This window comes from Podarcis pityusensis (genome assembly GCF_964106645.2).
Source record: "Podarcis pityusensis genome assembly, chromosome: Z".
Classification (NCBI taxonomy): domain Eukaryota; kingdom Metazoa; phylum Chordata; class Lepidosauria; order Squamata; family Lacertidae; genus Podarcis; species Podarcis pityusensis.
The window spans coordinates 41,348,775-41,368,700 of record NC_138044.1 but is presented as its reverse complement, the minus strand read 5'-3'; the positions used below and the strand labels follow the sequence as shown (position 1 = coordinate 41,368,700).

General features: G+C 47.4%; 2 protein-coding genes and 1 long non-coding RNA gene across 7 annotated transcripts in view; 1 reads left to right on the top strand and 2 right to left on the bottom strand.

Moving 5' to 3' along the window:
• Nucleotides 1-19,926, bottom strand: part of NRK (Nik related kinase) — a 130,463-nt gene that overhangs the window by 36,693 nt on the left and 73,844 nt on the right. For 2 of the 3 annotated variants that reach the window (XM_080991074.1, XM_080991076.1), the window contains 3 exons: nucleotides 9,105-9,284; nucleotides 7,186-7,315; nucleotides 4,877-5,035 (listed from right to left, as the gene is read on the bottom strand). In XM_080991074.1, the coding sequence (XP_080847200.1) occupies nucleotides 4,877-5,035; nucleotides 7,186-7,315; nucleotides 9,105-9,284 (469 nt within the window). The remainder of the gene's footprint in view (nucleotides 1-4,876; nucleotides 5,036-7,185; nucleotides 7,316-9,104; nucleotides 9,285-19,926) is intronic. The other variant, XM_080991075.1, reaches the window with a different exon arrangement.
• Nucleotides 11,016-12,925, bottom strand: LOC308468777. Its single transcript, XR_013981874.1, has 2 exons — nucleotides 12,831-12,925; nucleotides 11,016-11,272 (listed from the first exon to the last, which is right to left on the bottom strand). It is a non-coding gene; the product is annotated as an uncharacterized lncRNA (long non-coding RNA).
• LOC308468756 (uncharacterized protein) lies at nucleotides 13,241-15,013 on the top strand. Of its 3 annotated transcripts, none has more exons than XM_080991186.1 (5): nucleotides 13,241-13,371; nucleotides 13,717-14,023; nucleotides 14,125-14,201; nucleotides 14,483-14,541; nucleotides 14,856-15,013. In XM_080991186.1, the coding sequence occupies exons 2-4, from the start codon at nucleotides 13,840-13,842 to the stop codon at nucleotides 14,534-14,536; spliced, it is 315 nt and encodes a 104-aa protein (XP_080847312.1). In that variant the 5' UTR covers nucleotides 13,241-13,371; nucleotides 13,717-13,839; the 3' UTR covers nucleotides 14,537-14,541; nucleotides 14,856-15,013. The 3 variants fall into 3 exon arrangements, with proteins under 3 accessions (XP_080847312.1, XP_080847311.1, XP_080847310.1); XM_080991185.1 differs by having other exon boundaries at nucleotides 14,774-15,013; XM_080991184.1 differs by having other exon boundaries at nucleotides 14,483-15,013.

Sequence of the window (19,926 nt, the reverse complement as noted above, 5' to 3'; positions counted from 1 at the left end):
TGCATCAAACATTAAAAGCTTCCCTAAACAACTAAATCTCAACTAAAGCATCCAAGACAGAAGGCCATCCAACCTCTTCTTGAAACCCTCCAAGGAAGGAGTGTCCACAACCTCCCGATGAAGTCTGTTCCACCGCTGAACAGCTCTTACTTCCTGATGTTTAGTCAGAATCTCCCTTCTTGTAACTTGAAATGGCAGGACAGATATGGATGCAGCTAATGTTGTGTGCATGTCGCTTCCCAAACCAGCAGTGAGAGTGCACTGGATGCAGATTCAATGGGAGTGCATGCATGGCCTTCATGTTGCAGTGTGGCCTGTTCCTGTTCAGGGTGCCTGCCAGCCAGCCAGCTGACCAGCTGTGACCTTTCCCAGAAAGCTCCATTCTCTTCCCCCCTTCTTGCCATCTCAACAGAGAGCATTCCATGGTCACTGAGTATGCTCATTCCCCATTAGACTCTTTGGGGGCTGTTCCACTCTGCCCCCAAATGATTTTGATTGGGTTTCGATAACAACAAGAAAAGCAGTGTTAACAAAAACTGAACTAAGCTAGCGGAGGCATCTTATCATATGGGTCTCACAATGCACATATTGTGAGTCAAACTACTCTTTGTCCATTTGAGTCATTTCCTCCCCTTAGTAAATCTCTCATTTGTCCACCAGGAAGAGGGCACTTTTAAAATATAACCCGTCCACAGATTGATGACTCAAGTTGTTGGAGGTTCTAGTAAATTCCGATTCTTATTGACATATGCCAGAAAAGGCATCCAAATCACATCGGATTAGTGATTTTTCTGCCACCCCTCCAATTACTGTTTGCTATTTTTCTGCCATCCCTCTAATCATACTACTGTGGTATGTCAGCCTTTCAAAGAAGGCCAAGACTTGGATATTATCTTGGCCTATCTTACCCTTTGGCCATAAATCCTGTTTTCCGGTGACTTGCCAACTCAGTATGTGCTGCCGCAAACAACAGTGCTACCCTACTGATTCTCTGAGAACTCTACAGAGGTTCAAGCCTTGATCCCCCTCCTAAAGTATTTAGAACCTTGGAGTTCTCCTGAGCCTGCTGGTGCCCCACTGTTGTGCATGGGCATTCTGGTTTTGGCTATATTAGTATATTCAGCAAAAGGTTCATTCAGCAGTAGCATGCCAGGGAATAACCCCTGCTGTGGGGCAGATGTGGGGTGGAGCAATCTGCCCTCAGGTCCTGCTTTGTGGGCATCTGGTTGGCCACTACTAGAATCAGGGTCCTGGACTAGATTGTTTGCTGCTCTGATCCTGTTTGTTTTTTGTTTATATTTATTTAATTTGGGTTGCGTTTTTTTGGGGGGGGGGGAGGTTATTTGCATTTCTCTAAAAGGGTGGCACTGTGGGTTAAACCACAGAGCCTAGGACTTGCCAATCAGAAGGTCGGCGGTTTGAATCCCCACAACGGGGTGAGCTCCTGTTGCTTGGTCCCAGCTCCTGCCAACCTAGCAGTTCGAAAGCACGTCAAAGTGCAAGTAGATAAATAGGTACCGCTCCGGCGGGAAGGTAAACAGCGTTTCTGTGCACTACTCTGGTTCACCATAAGTGGCTGAGTCATGCTGGCCACATGACCCGGAAGCTGTCTGCGGACAAACGCCTGCTCCCTCGGCCTATAGAGCGAGATGAGCGTGCAACCCCAGAGTCGGTCACGACTGGACCTAATGGTCAGGGGTCCCTTTACCTTTTACCTAACGAAGACGTGGTTGGCAATGTGGTCTAAACCACTGAGCCTCTTGGGCTTGCCGATCAGAAGGTCGGCGGTTCGAATCCCCACGACGGGGTGAGTTCCTGTTGCTCGGTCCCTGCTCCTGCCAATTTAGCAGTTCGAAAGCACATCAAAGTGCAAGTAGATAAATAGGTACTGCTCCGGTGGGAAGGTAAACGGCGTTCCCGTGCGCTGCTCTGGTTCACCAGAAGCGGCTTAGTCATGCTGGCCACATGACCCGGAAGCAGCAAGCCGGCTCCCTCGGCCAGTAAAGCGAGATGAGCGCCGCAACCCCAGAATTGGTCACGACTGGACCTAGTGGTCAGGGGTCCCTTTACCTTTACTAAAAGCATTTAATAGGGACCAGTTTACCTATGAGACTGCCTTACTCCACATGAGCCCACATGACTGATCAGCGGAATTGGCATTGCAGGTGCCAAATAACACCGTTTCTGCATTTGTAAGAACTCATTTAGTGCGGCAGCAGCCACACTTTGGAACTCCCTGCCTATGGAGACCAAGCTGGCGCCTTCACTGTACTCTTTTTGGCGCCTGCTAAAAATATATATTCATGTTTAGATAAGCCTACCCAAATTCTTAGAAACGCTGGTGTGAATTTTAATCTGTTTTAGTATTTTAACTTCTTGCATGTTTTAATGCATTGCCATTTTTCCTGATTTTATAGTTTTATCTTTGAGGGTGTTCTTTTTGTTGTTTTTTTACAATCAAGCAGTGTGTAAATTTTGTTAAACAAACAAACAACTTAATATCTAAACATCTCCAAATGGCATGTAAAAATGATATGAAACAATCAAAGTGTCATAAAAGCTGCAAAACGGCACTATGAAAACAGATTTTAAAAAGTAAAGAGATGATTTCGGAAATAGCAGGGTTCAATTTCATGGGTCAGGAATAGTCTAGGCAGAAAGAGATGCCTTCACAAGATGTCTGAAGCAACTGATGGACGATGCTTCATGAATGACATTCCACAGAGCAGAGACAACGACATAAAATTCCAATTTTTGGGTCACCGTGCAGTGATAATCCATAGAGTGATGGCCTAAGTCAAGACCCTGGGGGAACAACCAATATGTGGCATTTAAGGCCCACATCTGTCATCCCAACCCATGTACCTAGCATTAAGTACCACTGACTTCAATAGGACTTACTTCTGAGTAGGCATGGTTAGGATTGCTCTGCCAGTTAGCTTTTGTGGGGAGAGAAGGGCCCATTGCAAGGTAACAATTTTTGAGTTCCCATAGATTTGTCATGAAATGTCACTTGGAGTGGGGTACCCACTCTCAAGAAACATCCTAAGAAGTTACACAAGACTTGCAAAATTTCTCTGGGTGAGACCCTCAAGTATCTGTCTATAGTTAAATTGTTTTCAAGCCAGTGGAAGTGCTGAGGGGACTGCGGATTCGGGCTGACACCCAACGGGCGAGGCTTCCATTTGGTTGCCATGTTTGATAAGGTTTCTTATCGAAGTGTTCCTGGCGGAAATAATGAGATGGCATAAGGTATTACGCAGCACAAAAAAAGAGAAAAAGCAGCGGAATGCTAGCAATGGGCTGGTAAGAACATAGCGCTCTCCACCTCAGCACACATATCATTACCAGCTTTGCTATGGTGCTCTGTTCTTAATTTAAAATCTTGGCCTCCTCCAAACATACATCACATGAAACCCAGAGAGCTGTAAACTGTAAATCTACATTTCCTGGGATAATTTCTTCCGGCATTTCATTCATTTATTTTGTTTCTCATTTAAGGCTCGAATCAAGGCAGGAGGTGTGGGTAAAATATTGTATCAGCTCCATGGAGCTTGTCGGAGTGCTGTCTGGTGTCAGGAAGATGGAAAATTAAAGCTGATGGGGAGCAAAGGCATCAATAATGAGGATGGATCTTTAAGTGACAGGCGGTGCAGTCCATCCAGCATTTTGGTATATCACACTCAGATGTAGGAAACTGGGCTTCATGTCAAGGCCAGCTCAGAGGCAGAGAATTGCGCTGAGGATCGTAGTACATTCTAAGACCAATGGTAGGTGAGATGCACTGGTGGACGCCACAAGGCTGCGAGCCTGCAAACCTTCCAACACCCCTTCCAGGATTTCTGTTGCAGAGTGTTCTCCACTTTAGAAAGTGATGGGCTCAAGTTACTGCCCAGGACAGAAAATGTACTGGTATCACAAGACCTCCCATCTCTGGGCATGACTTGAGAGGCAGAAAGAAGCAAAAAACTGACACATGCTCTAGACCAGGTCCCTACTGATGCTCCAGAAATGGGTAAGACTGGGTTACAAAAACTCAGTTGCTACCTAGCCGTTGCTCAACATCTCCTTTTGGACAGTTTCTCTGATGCTTTAGTGCACTTTGTATTGAACCTGATCTTGCCTTGCTAGTAAGTGCTCCAGCTGTATTCAAGGACACCCCAACAATCAGGCTGAGCAGGAACGGGGCAATTTACTGAATGGGAACAGAAACAGGACTGCAATACCTCAAGGACCGCCTCTCTCCCATATAAACCGTTCTGGACTCTGTGTTCACCCTGTGTGCCTCTTCCATGAGAGGTCCAGAAGGTGGCAACATGAGAACGGGCCTTTTCTGTGGTGGCTCCCTGTTTGTGGGATGCCCTCCCCAGGGAGGCTTGCCAGGCACCTTCATTATATATATATTTTAGGTGCCAGGCGAAAATGTTCCTTTTTAACCAGGCCTTGGGTTGATGAATATTTTAAATGTGTCTGTGGGAAGGGGGAGGTTATGGCTTTGCTGTTGTGTTTTAATTATTTACTTGTTTTTATCCGGTACTTTATTCTGTGAACCACCCTGTGCCCTTTGATGAAGACCAGTATATATATCTAACAAATAATAATAGCAACATAGGAAGCTGCCTTGCAATGAGTTAGCCTATTGGTCCATCTTGCTGCATATTGGCTACACTGACTGGCAGCAGCTCTCCAGGGTTTCAGGTGAAGGTCTTTCCCACTCCTACCTGGAGATGCTGGGGATCGAACCTAGGATCATGCAAAGTAAGTGCTCTTCCAGGGTGCTATGGCCCTTCCCCCTATATTTTTAAAGATCTGAACAAGCCTCCAAGCACCTCAGAATCGCAAGCCATCTATTCCTGCTTCAGATAAACTTTCTTACCCCACAATGCGGAACACAAGATCTCAGAGTTGAACTTCTTTTTGTATTTGCGGATTTCTGGGCTGTCACTCTGTGGGCGGATATTGGTGGGGTTCACGTTGACAACGGAGCCTTTCCTTGCGTTTTGCCTGCTGGTGGGCTCTGGTTTCACATTGGATGCTAGGGAAGAGAAGCAGAGGCTTTTTATAAAACAATTGTTATGTTTTCTTGCACAACACATGGCTTGTGAAGCAACTGTGCCCCACACTCTGTGTGCCCCTCATGAAAGCAGGATTTCTAAATCTCTTTTTGAATGACATCTAATATGTCACATCCACAATATACATTTAAAGCACATTGCTCCCCCCAGGGAATCCAGGGAGCCATGGCTTGTTAATGATGCTTTGTGAGAGAGCATTTGCTTTAAATTTATGGTGTGGATGTGACCTAAGGGCCAGACCACAAGTGATGCTATTCATTTGCATTTAATGTGCACATTTTAAAAATACAAATAGCAACTACTAGAAGGAGCCTGATAATGTTTAGGATCAGAGCATGTGGGGTACAGGGAGTTTTGTCAGTCTTGACAAAAATCATTCCTTTGAAGCAACTATTTGCATGGTATTCCCTATGCATTGACATCCCATATTGGTACCAGTAAATGTGACAGACCAGTGTATTCCGCCCACAGAACAAAGAATTATCTAAGTAAATAAGGTGCTTGCCTGCTGGGAGAAGGTCACTGGAGTCTGCCTTCTACCAGGCGAATTTGCAGGTCACAGAAAACCACACATAATGGTTTACCATTCGTGGTTCACTTGAATAAACCATGAATGGGAAGCCAAAACCAAAGTTTGGCTTGGAGCAGAGGTGGATTAGAGTAGTGTGACCAGTTCTGCCGCACTGGGCACTGGGCCTAGGGAGTTCTCCAGGGCATTGCAACTATGATGTAGTGAATTGAGCAGAACAGTAGGCAGGAGGTGGAGGGGGCATCAAATATTGGTGATGCATAAATTTGAAAGACCCAAGTCCACCCTTGCTTGGAGTGGAGCAAGCCATGAACCTTGTAAGGCTGATACAGAGATTCGGATGGGTGACTATGTCAATTTCAGTTTCTCCCAGTTTCTCATCTTTCTAATATTAAGTCCAGTTCTCTACATTTCCACATCAGTTTGTGATTTAAAAGACAACATTTCAGTTTAGTCCTGATATATACCTTTTTGTATGCATTTTTGCCTAATGTACATATTTTTCTCAAAGCAATTTCCACCATATGTAACACATTTTTGTATGTCGTTTTCACTAATATATGCATTTATATGCACACTTTTGTTGTTCATATGTGTATTTTTGTACACATTGCTTGACTGGAGTCCTGCTTTGTAAAATTTGGAGAAGGGCACATTATGAAGGATGCCTTTGCTTTGGTTCGTGCATTGTTTCAGAAAGTGCAAATTAGGTAAGTTCATCTTTAGATGTGCAACCAAACTGAATTTCTCCCTTATCCCTACTCAGGAATTGTGGTTTGTTCCACTAGTCCCAAGGGAAAAGCAAAGTAAGAGTCGCCTGATTATGGAAAACCATTGCGCGTCATTTACAAGTGAATTGAGGACTAGCTCCCTGCTATGCAGGTAGCACTGACCCAGGGCACCAGCACAGGTCAGCCAAAGCTGAACACCTGGATAAGGGGAAAGCCGGGAACAGGCTATCTCCGCCACCCGTATGACCCCCTGGACTCAGGCACGGGCACAACCCCCTCTCAGGGGTTGACCAAACCATCGAGTCACTGGATTCCTTTAATGGAATACCCTTCACATAGGGATGGCGAGAGCGTTCTCCCATCCCTATCACTTGAACCAGAGCCTATCCACAACCTTACAAGTTGTGACGATTTGCTATGCGGCAGGTGAAACCCAAATGGCAACAGCCAATCAGCCAAGTGGGGAAAATTCCTGCCATTCCCCTGTCCCAACAACAGACGACACGCAACGGCATAGCAAGGTCAGGCGCAAAATGCCCTAAAAGTAGGGAGAGGTGGGCGGGTGTTCCGAATGCACGTGCTGAAAGAGGAAGCTCTGGGTCACGTGCATTGGCATATATAGGTCCCTCGATCCATTTGGACTGCACCCCACTGGCCAGATTAAACCCAGCATTGATGGACCTACCAATTGGGTGTTGTGGCTGACCAATCTTACTCATGCACAACACAGGTGGCCAGTCTCCAGGTCTCACCGCCACACGTGCCTTCTTTAAGGGAGGACACTATTTCCCTCCTCCCCTCCAAAAGAGGCAAATATGGCATGTTCTGCAATTAAAACAACTGTACTCACGAGAACCACAGTTTGGTCCAGTTGGACTTGAAGGAGGTGACATTTGCAGAAGCCTAGGATCTATGAATGATGTGAATGATGTCGTAGATGAGGAACTATTTTTTGAGGGGGTGTTGTTAGTGCTTGGTGCCTAAAATGGGGAAAAAAATTAAGATGAAACAAAGGAACTTAATCACAAGCGACTGCATTGATGGTGCTACATGTATACTGTACGGTGACCTTTCCCAGCCTTGGACCCCCAGATGCTGTTGGACTACAACTCCCATCATTCTTAAGACAGCAGAACTGGCAGTCAGGGATGATGGGAGTTGTAGTCCAACAAGATCTGGAGGCCCAGGGTTGGGACAGGCTGCTGTCTCTGGGATGGATGGTTCTGCTTCAACACCCTCCTTAAAAAAACCCCAAACGAAACTAAAACCTTGCTTTGAAAGTGATGCCACAACTTAATTACAGTGGTACTTCGGTTTACGAACTTAATCTGTTCCGGAAGTCCGTTCTTAAACTGAAGCTGCGCTTTCCCTAATGAGGTCTCCCACCGCTGGTGCCCTTCCACCTTTCGGATTCCGTTCCTAGACTGAGGTAAAGTTCATAGACTTCTGGTTTTGCGGAAGTTTGTAATCCAAACAGGGCTGTTCGTAAACCAAGGTACCACTGCAGAGCTTATGTACATTGCATTCTACTGGGTTGCTGCACTAAGATGCCCTGTGGCCAATGCTACTAGGAAGCCACCTAGGCTGTGAAGAAGAAACTGTGGTAATATGGGAAGGAGCAGTAGATCTGACCAGAGCCCTAGTTGAGCGAGTAGTAGAGTCTGGCCCACTGCTCTGAAACCCCTTCCAGACATCCAGTAAGACTGGATACTTATCAGGGCTCTGGAATGGAAGGTGTGCAGATGTTCCAGCTGGGGTAGCTCTGTTGGTAGAGCATGTGGCTTTTAATCTCAAGGTGATGGGTTCAAGCCCCATGTTGGGCAAATAGATTCGTGCATGTTCATTGTGGTGCTTCCTAACTCTACATTTCTCTGATTCTCTGATTCTCGAAGGTGGAAGTGGATGTAACTATTAGAAATCTGGATGATTAGCAGTTGATTGTACTCTAAAGCTTCATTGGAAAGGAAAACAAAAACAAAGGGTAAATAAATCTAGTTCTTTCACATCTATAAAAATTATACAGCAATAACATGTGTAGGGCAGGTTATTTCTCTTCACCACCACACAGACACACATGATTCACCATTAAATCTCCCTTCCAAAACAGCTGAAAGGAGAAGACTGAAGTAAATGAACATAAATGCTTTCCTTTAATTTGGAACGTATAACAACCTCAAGTAACTGGCACAGCCTCCCTGCAGATCCATAGCAATGCAGACCAAAACTTCTGGCAAGATGCAATGGAATGCTAATGGCCAATATCTATCACCCCTCAGGATAAAACAGAGTTACTACAGGGCTTCAAAATATATGACATTTTAGACATTGCTGGACATCTAAAACTAACAAAAACATCAACAACTCAATAGTCACGTTGTGAGACATGCTCACATAACTTGCGCAGCATGTGCATAATATGCCAGGCGGCATGCGCAAATGGTGTCAGCAAGTCATGTGGAATATACGCACAGCATGAGCATGTTGCAAGGTGGTGACGTCAGCACATCGCTGGTGCTGGTCCCCTTCAATCACAGGGGCAAGCCAGTGCAACTGTCCTGAGATATGAATTTTTGCACACAACTTCTCCTATTACACATTTTTGCAAGGCATATCCCCTAGTAGTTTGGTGTGTTATTTTCATTACAATGTGCATTTTTTGTGTGTATACTTTTTTGATTGGAGAACTGCATCATATAATTCAGAGAAGTTTGAATCTCAAAGGAAGGACTGCATTTCAGTTTGTTTATTGTCATAATATGTGACATTTACCTTGTTGGGAATAGGCTTGCTCTGAGGTTCCGGAAAGTGGTTCTGAGCAACTTTCAGCTGGTTTGCTGAACAATTCGAAACCTGGCTCTGTTGCAACAGGTCTGGGAGAAGATAGTTTTGGTTGCTCATGCCCCAGAATCGTTCCTGAGTACTGCAGCTGAGCTTTCCTGCAACATAACCCTGCACACAACGACAACTTTTTAAGAGCTGTTCTGTGACCAGAAGTCAAGCTATTCTCCCCTCCCTTCCTCCCAGCATGCAGCAATGCTCACTTGTGGTAACACTTATGGTAACAAATGCTGGTGAATGTTGGAAGTCCAAATCTCTGTAGTACATCACAGCTAATGAAAATCAGATTATGGCAGGAATGTCAGCGCATCAGGAAAAAATGTAATAAAATAAAATGACACTGGAAATGGGATTCTGATGGATGGGAGCTGCTTAAAGGACACTAGTAATGCTCCATGTTTATACAGTGAAGTTCATCTTCAAAGCACTTCGCAAATGATATCTAATCCATCCTCTCAGGCCCCCATGACACAGAGCCAAAGAAGCATTAGCATTCCAGCAGCAGGGTAATGAGGTGGAGTCTCTTTAAGAAGCCAGCATCAAAACTAGAAGAAGGGTGAATCTCAGAGATTGCTTCACCTTGCAAGAGGGCCTCTTATGATCTTCTACTAGGGAAGCTCTACCCACCACCTCTTTCTTCCAGAAGAAGCCAGAAAGGTGGCTGGGAGGAGGAGGACCTTTTTATTTGGTAGTGGTGCTGAGGCTTGGTAAAGGTAAAGGTAAAGGTAAAGGGACCCCTGACCATTTGGCTTACAAACAATAAATAACGATGACATGATAGAACATCACAAATGCAACATGAAGCAGACAACATTAATCTTATGTACAGGATTAGTCTCCATGAGGCTGAGCCTCAGTGCTGGGAGAACGGCTGAGTTTTGCTTGACTTTCAAAGCGTCTCTACTTATCCCTACATTCCAAGCGGAGAACTATGTTTAAAAACAAATTCTTAGTCGGTTTTGTAATAAACCGGCTTATAACCGTGACTCATGAAGCCGGTTCCTCCACTGAGAATATATGTGCTAAAGGTGGGGAAGAAAAGACAGGGTAGGACCACAACCAGCAACTGGAATACTGGAAGATGCTGTTTTCAACAAGAAAAAAGGAAAGGAGCAGAAGTGGAAACCAGACCTGAAGTCCTATCCTTTGATCTGAAAACCCAGGTCCTTAGTTCCAGATGGTAGGAGTAGGTGGGCTCACTATTGGGGGTTTTCCTGCATAGAATTGGTTAAAAATACATTTCATTGCCAATGTGTTTAGCACTGCAACATGTGAGCAGATTTGAAGGCTCAGCTCTAGGAAGTATTATCCTGACATAAATTTGGGAGTATTGCAGAGTCTTTTGGTCTCAGGACTGATCGTGCTGATGGCTTCACTCACTGCCGTTTGTTTATTTGAAATACTCAAAATCTTTCCACAACTGCTCAGGATAGCTCACAGTATCTATTTAAGACCATTTCATTCAGCAAAGACAAACCTAAAGCTGAAAACATTTTTTAAAAAAAACTTTAAAAGAACATACAGTTGTACCTTGGATCTCAAATGCCTTGCGACTCGAACGTTTTGGCTCCCAATTGCCGCAACCCCAGAAGTGAGTGTTCTGGTTTGCGAACGTTCTTTGGAAGCCGAACGTCCAATGCAGAGCTAGATTTAGGTTTGATAAGGCCCTAAGCTACTGAAGGTAATGGGGCCCTTTATATGTCCAGCTGTCCTTTGTCAACAACAAATTGCCACTGCTTTTTGTGTTGAATATATGCTACATTGTAATTTATGGACCTCATAGGTATCTAAAGCCGTTTGCACATAACAAATAGGAGCCTGAACAACACAAAACACTCTTGCTGTATGTAGGTTTTATTTATTTTTTATCTTCTGTTTTGGAAATGTACATCCAGGGGAGGCAGCCAACTTTTGGAGCAATATTTTATCCCCCCTGCTGTGAAGTTATCCTCTTAGAAGCACGTGAGCTTCCTGTTCCTGGTTCCTAGGAAATTGGGGGAAGTCAGCTGCAGGTTCTCCTCTCTGTTCTAAAAAGCAGGTGTCTTCCCCCAAAGGATCCTGGGAATTGTAGTTTGTTAGGGCTTCTGGGATTTGTAGGTCTGTGAGGAAGAGGAGGAGGAGGAGAAGCAAAAGAAGAGTTTGGATTTGATATCCCGCTTTATCACTACCCTAAGGAGTCTCAAAGCGGCTAACGTTCTCCTTTCCCTTCCTCCCTCACAGCAAACACTCTGTGAGGTGAGCGAGGCTGAGAGACTTCAAAGAAGTGTGACTGGCCCAAGGTCACCCAGCAGCTGCATGTGGAGGAGTGGGGAATCGAACCCGGTTCCCCAGATTACGAGTCCACCGCTCTTAAGCACTACACCACACTGGCCTCTCTGGGAGGGAATCTGCAATGCCCAGGATCATTTGGGGGATGTCATGTGCTTTAAATGCTCACTGGATGCACTTTAATAATAATAATAATAATAATAATAATAATAATAATAATAATAAATTTTATTTATATCCCGCCCTCCCCAGCCGAAGCCGGGCTCAGGGCGGCTAACAACAATAAAACAGTACAAAAGTACAGCATAAACAACAGTCTAAAATCATTCGTTATAAAATTAATTAATTCAAGCCACTGGCAACCATTGGGCCAGAGCTCCGCGAAGATTGCCGAGGGAGGGAGTCAGGCTGTGCCCTGGCCAAAGGCCTGGTGGAACAGCTCTGTCTTGCAGGCCCTGCGGAAAGATGTCAAGTCCCGCAGGGCCCTGGTCTCTTGTGACAGAGTGTTCCACCAGATCGGAGCCACAGCCGAAAAAGCCCTGGCTCTAGTTGAGGCCAGCCTAACTTCTCTGGGGCCTGGGACCTTCAAGATGTTTTTATTCGAAGACCGTAAGTTTCTCTGTGGGCATACCAGGAGAGGCGGTCCCGTAGGTACGAGGGTCCTAGGCTGTATAGGGCTTTAAAGGTTAAAACCAGCACCTTAAACCTGATCCTGTACTCCACCGGGAGCCAGTGCAGCTGGTATAGCACCGGGTGAAATCAGAGGATCCTAGAATTGTCAAGTTGCGAGGGACCCCGAGGGTCATCTAGTCCAACCCCCCTGCAATGCAGGAATCTCAGCTCAAGAACCCATGGCAGATGGCCGTCCAAGCTCTGCTGAAAAACCTCCAAGGAAGGAGAGTCTTACCGCCTTCCGAGGGATTTCCTCCCACTGTCAAACAGCTCTTGCTGTCAGAAAGTTCTTTGTGGAGTTGGAATCTCCTTTCTGGTCACTTGAAGCCATGGCTTCAGGTCCTGAGGGCCTCTGGAGCAGGAGAAAACAAGCTTCCTCCCTGTGATGCCCTTGAGATATTGACAGGGCTCTCATATCCATGTACGGAGGGACAGGGAGCAAAACATCTCTCTCTCCCCTTTCTCCACCCCATGCAGAATGGCAAGGGGTCTGTGCATCCGGCAGGTAAGAAGGTGGTGGGAGTGTGGAGCCCAGCCAGGGGCTTGCAGTGGGCAGGATCCTTGCACTGCCGGGGGTTGGACTAGATGATCCTTGGCATCCCTTCCAACTCAACCATGCTATGATTCTCTCAAGCAGCTTAAGGAATGGGTGGGGGAGCAAGATGCAGAAGAAGGGGAGGCACAAGCACCCCCCCCAACAGCCCCCTCTGGCCTTACCCACGGTGGCCTCATCCCAGCACTCTTTGACCCCTCTGGTTTTATTTTTCTTCATTCAGCTGCCGGACAACCCAGCAGCCTGGTCCCTGTTTGCCCGCTGATATCACAAAGTGCTGCTTTGCAAGCAAGCCTTATAGTGCCCTGCAAGGGGGATGCCTGTCAGATGACAGTGAGAGTTGGTAGAGAAAGATGGATTCTCAAGGTAGGAGGCCTAGAGGAGATGAGTGGCAATATTATTATTGTGAGGTGATGCTATTACAATTCCAAAGGGAATGTCAAGCAGGGAGGGAGGGGGAAGAGAGAGAGTGGAATTCTGGTGGAGACGGAAGATGGAAGGAGGCTTGGAAAGGGAGTTTGAGGGGGAGGGCAGGTGAGAGTCGGTTGAGAGCAGTTGGTTCTAGAAGGGGGCACGAGGGGGGGTGAAGCTGAGCTGGACTTAGAAGCAGCAGCACTGCCGCCATTGCTCTCAGCATGTGGCCATTCAGTGCTGAAAAAAGGGGGTCTCTCCCAACTTGGAGGCAAGAGGATTCTCTTAACTCAGGTGAGCCATGGAGCCAGGGCTTGGCTTGTACAGAAATAGTACCTCAGGTTAAGAACTTTGCTTCAGGATGAGGACAGAAATTGCGCGGTGGCAGCGGGAGGCCCCATTAGCTAAAGTGGTACCTCAGGTTAAGAACAGTTTCAGGTTAAGAACGGACCTCCCGAACAAATTAAGTTCTTAACCCGAGGTACCACTGCACTGCTAAAACCCAGATGCCTCACCCCCCCTCCAAGCTTCACAGAACTGGGCTATGCCAGATTATCATCTCCCAAAGCAACTTCTTGTTGTTTAGTCATTTAGTTGTGTCCGCCCCTTCTCATCAGATGCTTCCTGCTTCCTCCACAGGACCACACCTCCAGGGATGAGGCTCCAGCGCCTGCTCCCGGGACGAAGAACAACAGACCATCGCGGTGGTTCCCGTCCCCTGATCCTCACCTGCCTCACCCTCCATCTGTTCCCCATGCGGGCATGGCTCCTTCCCGGCCGTACTTGGCACAGAAGCAGCAGCCAAGGTTTTCCCCCATCAAGAACACCTCAAGAGTTTTTCCGGAGCCGGGGGAGACTTTGGCTGCTGCCTCTGTGCCAGGCCGGTCGGGACGGAGCCCAGACGCCCGCATGGAGGAGTTCAGGGTGGGGCAGCTTATAAGATCAGGTAGGATGAAATGCCCCCTTCCCAGGTCCCCACCCTCCTGCCCCAGACTGGGGCTCGCGTGGCTGGGAGCCAGGCGGCTGATGTCTCCCTTTGTTTTGCAGCAAGGAGAAGGTTCAGCCTGGGAGCCGCCGCATCCCGGGAAGGACTGGAATCGAGACAACGGCCTCTCGCCTCACAGGTAAGGGGACAGGGGGATTTCATTGCTTTGCCGCTCACAATTTGCGGGTTTGGGGGGTGCGGGGAGGGGGCGCGTCAGAATGCCACCCCCCTTCAGGATGGCACCTGGGGCAGCCCGCCCCCCTGCCCCCCATCGGGACGCCCCTGGCCACAAACAGGATTTGAGCCCAAGAGCCCTCTGCTCACCTGGGACTTCCTGCAACGGCTTCTTGAAGCCCCGTCCCCGGTCGTTTGGTCTGTGACAGACCATTCACACATTCAGGGATTCCTTCTTTCTTGCAGGGTGTGGCTTCTGCACCGCTGTGGCTGCTGCTGAAGCCCCCTCCCCACAAATAAAATAGGTAAGAGGAAGAAGGGAGAATTTGCATGGAGAGGGGAGAACACCCTGCTGCAGACTTCCAGACCAACTCTCTGACTTAAAACCAAGGCATTCCTACGAGAGCCAGTATCAAAATCACATGGAAGCAGTACAGAAATGGATAAGGCGGAGCTATAGCTGATAAGGAATGCAGTGCTCAAGGTTTGGGCAAAGGAGGACAGACCTGGGCTAAAACGAGTCTTCTTCTCCCACAGGCCACATCATGTATGCATATTTGGAAAGACTCTCTGAAGAAAGCAAGTAGTGCTGATAACTCTCTAGCTGTTTCTCCTATAGGAAATGTTCCACCTGGAAACTTCAGTGAATTTCTGAAAAGATTTTTTGAGTTTTTTTCTTGGAAAATGTACAACTAGACCACGAGTCAAACCAAAACCACATGTCTTGTATGAAGTTGATGTCTATATTAAAAGTGTTCTCTTGTGGCTGACAAAGAATCCTGTCTTGGTTGTCACTGTGCATTTTGCAAAACTGATTTGTAGGCAGAAGCTTCATGCCAGTGTTTGAAATTAGCCAGGCGCATTTTGCACCTGCCTGTTGGCCACTGGTGATTCATTAATGGCCAAAGGCCTCGGCAAAGAAACATGTAATGATGGTGCCAAGGCGAGCCTCTGGGGAGATTCCCCCGAGCTGTCAAAACGAAGGGAGAAGGGGGGAAGACCGCCGGCAAAGCAGCACAGCTCGCCCTCTTATCCTGATGGCTTGGGGTAGACTTGGGAGTCTTGGGGGCGTGGCGCGCCAAATGTCGCCCCCCTCAGTGTGTGCGTGTGGCTGCGCTCGAAGATGTGCTGCTGCTCATGAGGCAAGGAAGGGTCCCCCCAAGGGCGGGAAATGGACGGGACGGGCGGGGAGAGCCTAGCTGATCGCCGGGAAGGGGATGCGTCGCAATGTAGCTCAACCCTGCTCGGTTCCACAGGCAGCGTTGAGTTGCATTTTGTCACCCCACTGTTTATCAGCTCCATCTGGTACACAGGATGAGACCCTCCCTGCCCGTAGTGGTGCCTGCCAAGGTGATGCATGCTCTGGTTATCTCCCGTTTGGACTACTGAAATACGCTCTACGTGGGGCTACCTTTGAAGGTGACCCAGAAACTACAACTAATCCAGAATGCGGCAGCAAGACTGGTGACTGGGAGCAGCCGCCGAGACCATATAACACCGGTCTTAAAAGACCTACATTGGCTTCCAGGCTTCTGTCTATACATAGAGCCTCCATCAGCGTGTCTGCTCTCTCTGAGCGGCTTAGTCATGCTGGCCACATGACCCGGAAGCTGTACGCCGGCTCCCTCGGCCAATAAAGCGAGATGAGCGCCACAACCCCAGAGTCGGCCACGACTGTACCTAAGGGTCAGGGGTCCCTTTACCTTTAAAGGTAAAGGTAAAGGTACCCCTGCCCGTACAGGCCAGTCATGTCCGACTCTAGGGTTGTGTGCCCATCTCACTTAAGAGGCCGGGGGCCAGCGCTGTCCGGAGACACTTCCGGGTCACGTGGCCAGCGTGACAAAGCTGCTCTGGCGAGCCAGCACCAGCGCAGCACACGGAAACGCCGTTTACCTTCCCGCTATAAAGCGGTACCTATTTATCTACTTGCACTTAAGGGTGCTTTCGAACTGCTAGGTGGGCAGGAGCTGGGACCAAACGATGGGAGCTCACCCCGCCGCGGGGATTCGAACCACCGACCATACGATCGGCAAGTCCTAGGCACTGAGGTTTTACCCACAGCGCCACCCACGTCCCATCCCTTTACCTTTACAATAATAATAATAATAATAATAATAATAATAATAATAATATGGCGGGACCCGCCAGGCCTTCCTGCGACTACAATGGGCCCCCCAGGCCTACCTGTGGCTGTGGCAGGCCTTGCAGGGTAGGCCCCAGTGAGCCTCCCCATGGCCCCGAAAGTTGGGCAGAACCCTGTGTGGGTGCATGAGCACAAATGCGGAGCCAATTGCGTAGCTGGTAGGTAATTAACCTACTGCCACCTGTGAGGATGTACAATGTGCAAGCTTATTTTAATTAAAAAGCCCTTTTTTAAAATTAAGATGTGCAATAGGAGCAGGCCTCTTCTTATGTTCTGAACTCCAATGCTCTGCCACATGGATTGTTTATGGTGAGTGCATGCCATGAAATGACTGGCTATGGACCTGGCTGCCAGTAGGTGATCTCTGACCTCTTCAAGTCCTCTGGTCCCATGACAGCTGGAATGCTCCAGATGCCTGTGAAGGCTGCAGTGTTTGAATGCCTGACAGTTCTGGGAAGGATGAGGCTCCCATTAAGAACCAAGATGGATGCTGATAGCCTTTGCGCAGCCGTTCCCCCTCTAAGCTCTGCTGAAGCAATAACCCACAGAGATGTATTTTATGGCTGGCACCAAAGATAGAAACCCGTCTTCTGTGTGGTTTGCTACAAGAGATAAACAATGGACTGGAGCTAAGCATCTGCGGGTGCCAGCCTGTATGTTTGCAAGCAAACCGTGAATCTTAAGTAGGAACAGCCTGATGTTTCAAAAGCCAAATTGCTAATTGGAAAATGTGGAAATGAGAAGGAGGCCAGGAAGCATTTTGCCTCCTGCTTAGCATTAAGAAACCACAAAAGTAAAACATGAATTGCAATTCTTTCTCTCTTTTGAGTTCTGCAAACCTTCTTACAGATTCAGCTCTTGGAATAGGAGCAGGGAGGAGGAGGAAGAAGAAGAAAGGGAAGAAGGTTTGTATGCCTTCTCATCTCCTCACCCCCTTGCCATGCTTCCAACTCTTCTTCAATGCACTGGTGCCTTTTGAAGGCTTGGGCAGTCTTCACACACCCCGACTTTAGGACCTATCTACATCACAGCCAAATTGGCTTAAAAGCCATTCTCAAAACCCTGGAAACTGTAGACCTGTGATGGGGAAGGAAAGTATCACTAACCAAATTCTCAGCATGCTGACCAAGCTCCAATCCTACAATTCTTTGAGGAGATAATACAATCCCCTTAAATTTACAAAGTAGGTACAAACTCAGCTTTGTGGGGTCCATAACCTATCATCAAATGTTGCAGAGCCACCTCGCTCTCAAACAACGGCTAAACAGAAGAGCAAGCTTAAGTGATAGTTACAGAGGAGCGCTGGTTTCTTGACAACCACAGAATTTGTTTCAGAAACTGGTCTTCTAGAAGAATTGAGATCTTCTGCAATAAGTGGTTATGACCTAGGTCACATCCACCATGGGTGGGGAACTTCCCCCCCCCTCCACAGGCCAAATTTGACAGGTGAGTGAGGCCACACACCTGCCTGTCACCTGATGTCACTAATAATGTCAGGGGATTGGGTGCTTTGAAGACCTGGAGTCAGGTTGGCCCTTTAAGACTCTGGATTTCACCACAAGGGGAGGATGTAAGTCTGGTTGAAAAGCCTAAGTCTGCTCCTAGCAGACTGGGACTTCCTGAAACAAGTTGCTCACTTGGACTTATCTGTGGTCCTACAACTTCTGACCCACCTTGCCTGCTTTTCCATGGGACCCAGAATCGGCCAGGGAACAGAACAATGGCATTCTGATGGCTGGGAAATTCCTATTTATATAAGTTTGTGGGCTGAATACTTTCCTAGGTTGTCTTGTAGGGATTCCTTTGAAGGTGACCTGGAAACTACAACTAATCCAGAATGCAGCAGCTAGACTGGTGACTGGGGGCGGCCGCCGAGACCACATAACACCGGTCTTGAAAGACCTGCATTGGCTCCCAGTACGTTTCCAAGTACAATTCAAAGTGTTGGTGTTGACCTTTAAAACCCTCAACGGCCTCGGTCCAGTATACCTGAAGGAGCGTCTCCACCCCCATCGTTCTGCCCAGACGATGAGGTCCGGCGCTGAGGGCCTTCTGGCGGTTCCCTCACTGCGACAAGCAAAGCTACAGGGAACCAGGCAGAGGGCCTTCTTGGTAGTGGCGCCTGCCCTGTGGAACGCCCTCCCATCAGATGTCAAAGAGATAAACAACTACCTGACATTTAGAAGACATCTGAAAGGGAGTTTTTAATGTGTGACATTTTGATGTATTTTTTAATCTTTGTTGGAAGCTGCCCAGAGTGACTGGGGAGACCCAACCAGATGGGCGGGGTACAAATAATAAATTATTATTATTATTATTATTATTATTATTAATCTTAACTGGCTGCTGCTCTGTTTTCATTGGAACATCACCTGCCTCTGAGACTCTTAAGCACAGGGTCATGGGTTTGAGTCTCATGTTGGGCAAAAAGATTTCTGCATTGCAGGGGGTTGGACTAGATGACCATTGTGGGCCCTTCCAACTCTACAACTCTATGAATTTTTAAAATACCTTTTCAATCTGATTACTCCAGTTTTCACAAGTCAGGGATGAGAACACATTTCAGCCTGAGGGATACACTTCCTTCTGAGCATCTTTCTGAGGGCCACGTGCCAGTGGTGTGAGGGGCCAGGGTCAAAAGCGAGTGGAGCAACAGACGTACAGTTCAGAAGGCTAGTTTCTCTACATGCTCACACAAGGTTTAAAGCAGCTCCATTTTAAATTCAGGATGCTTTGCTGTGCCACGGAAGTGTAATTGAAGCATTGATCTAATAGACATTTAATCTGGTTTAATAACCTTTCATAATTCCCTCCCTTAACCTGATTACTCTAATTCTCATAAAATGTAAGGATAAAATATGGCTAGCACGTTTAGCACATTCATTCCAAAGTATGAGTAATTAGGGGTAGAATCCAAATGTACAGACTAGCATGCAGAAAACTGGAAGTACAGTGGACGCTCGGGTTGCGAACGTGATCCATGCGGGAAGCACATTCACAACCTGCAGCGTCCGCAATCCACAGCGCCACATCTGCACACACGCGGGTTGTGATTCGGTGCTTCTGCGCATGTGCAAGCACCGAAACCAGGATGTAACCCGTTCTGGTACTTCCGGGTTTGGTGCAGTGCACAACCCGAAATCATGAAACCCGAAGCGTCTGTAACCCGAGGTATGACTGTATCAGTTCCTGCTTTCCAGCCAATGAGGACAGCAACTGCAAATTATTATGGGATGCAAAGCTCGCCTGGAACATTAGGGGTCAGTAGAAACTACATGGGAGAATGTGGAACTTCAGAATGGGTCAAATGAAGTCATTAATTTGTCTTGGGTCAGCCACTATCTTTCTGCCTTGGTACTTTCCCAGGGCCAATTTCTATAGCACCCCATCCATGTATGATGCTTGCAAAGGGTAATATTAGCAATATTACCACAGAAGATGACAGGATCCCCAAGGGCGTGCTCTATGGGGTGCTGGCTTCAGGCACTAGATCCGTTGGCAGACCGATTCTGTGTTACAAAGATGTCTGCAAATGTGACATTAAAGC

Excerpts from the sequence above, each read along its gene's own strand:
- LOC308468756 (XM_080991186.1), top strand. The coding sequence starts at position 13,840 with ATGGCTCCTTCCCGGCCGTACTTGGCACAGAAGCAGCAGCCAAGGTTT. Across the intron at positions 14,024-14,124 it reads GGGGCAGCTTATAAGATCAG|CAAGGAGAAGGTTCAGCCTG; the intron begins GTAGGATGAAAT and ends TTTGTTTTGCAG. Across the intron at positions 14,202-14,482 it reads AACGGCCTCTCGCCTCACAG|GGTGTGGCTTCTGCACCGCT; the intron begins GTAAGGGGACAG and ends TCTTTCTTGCAG.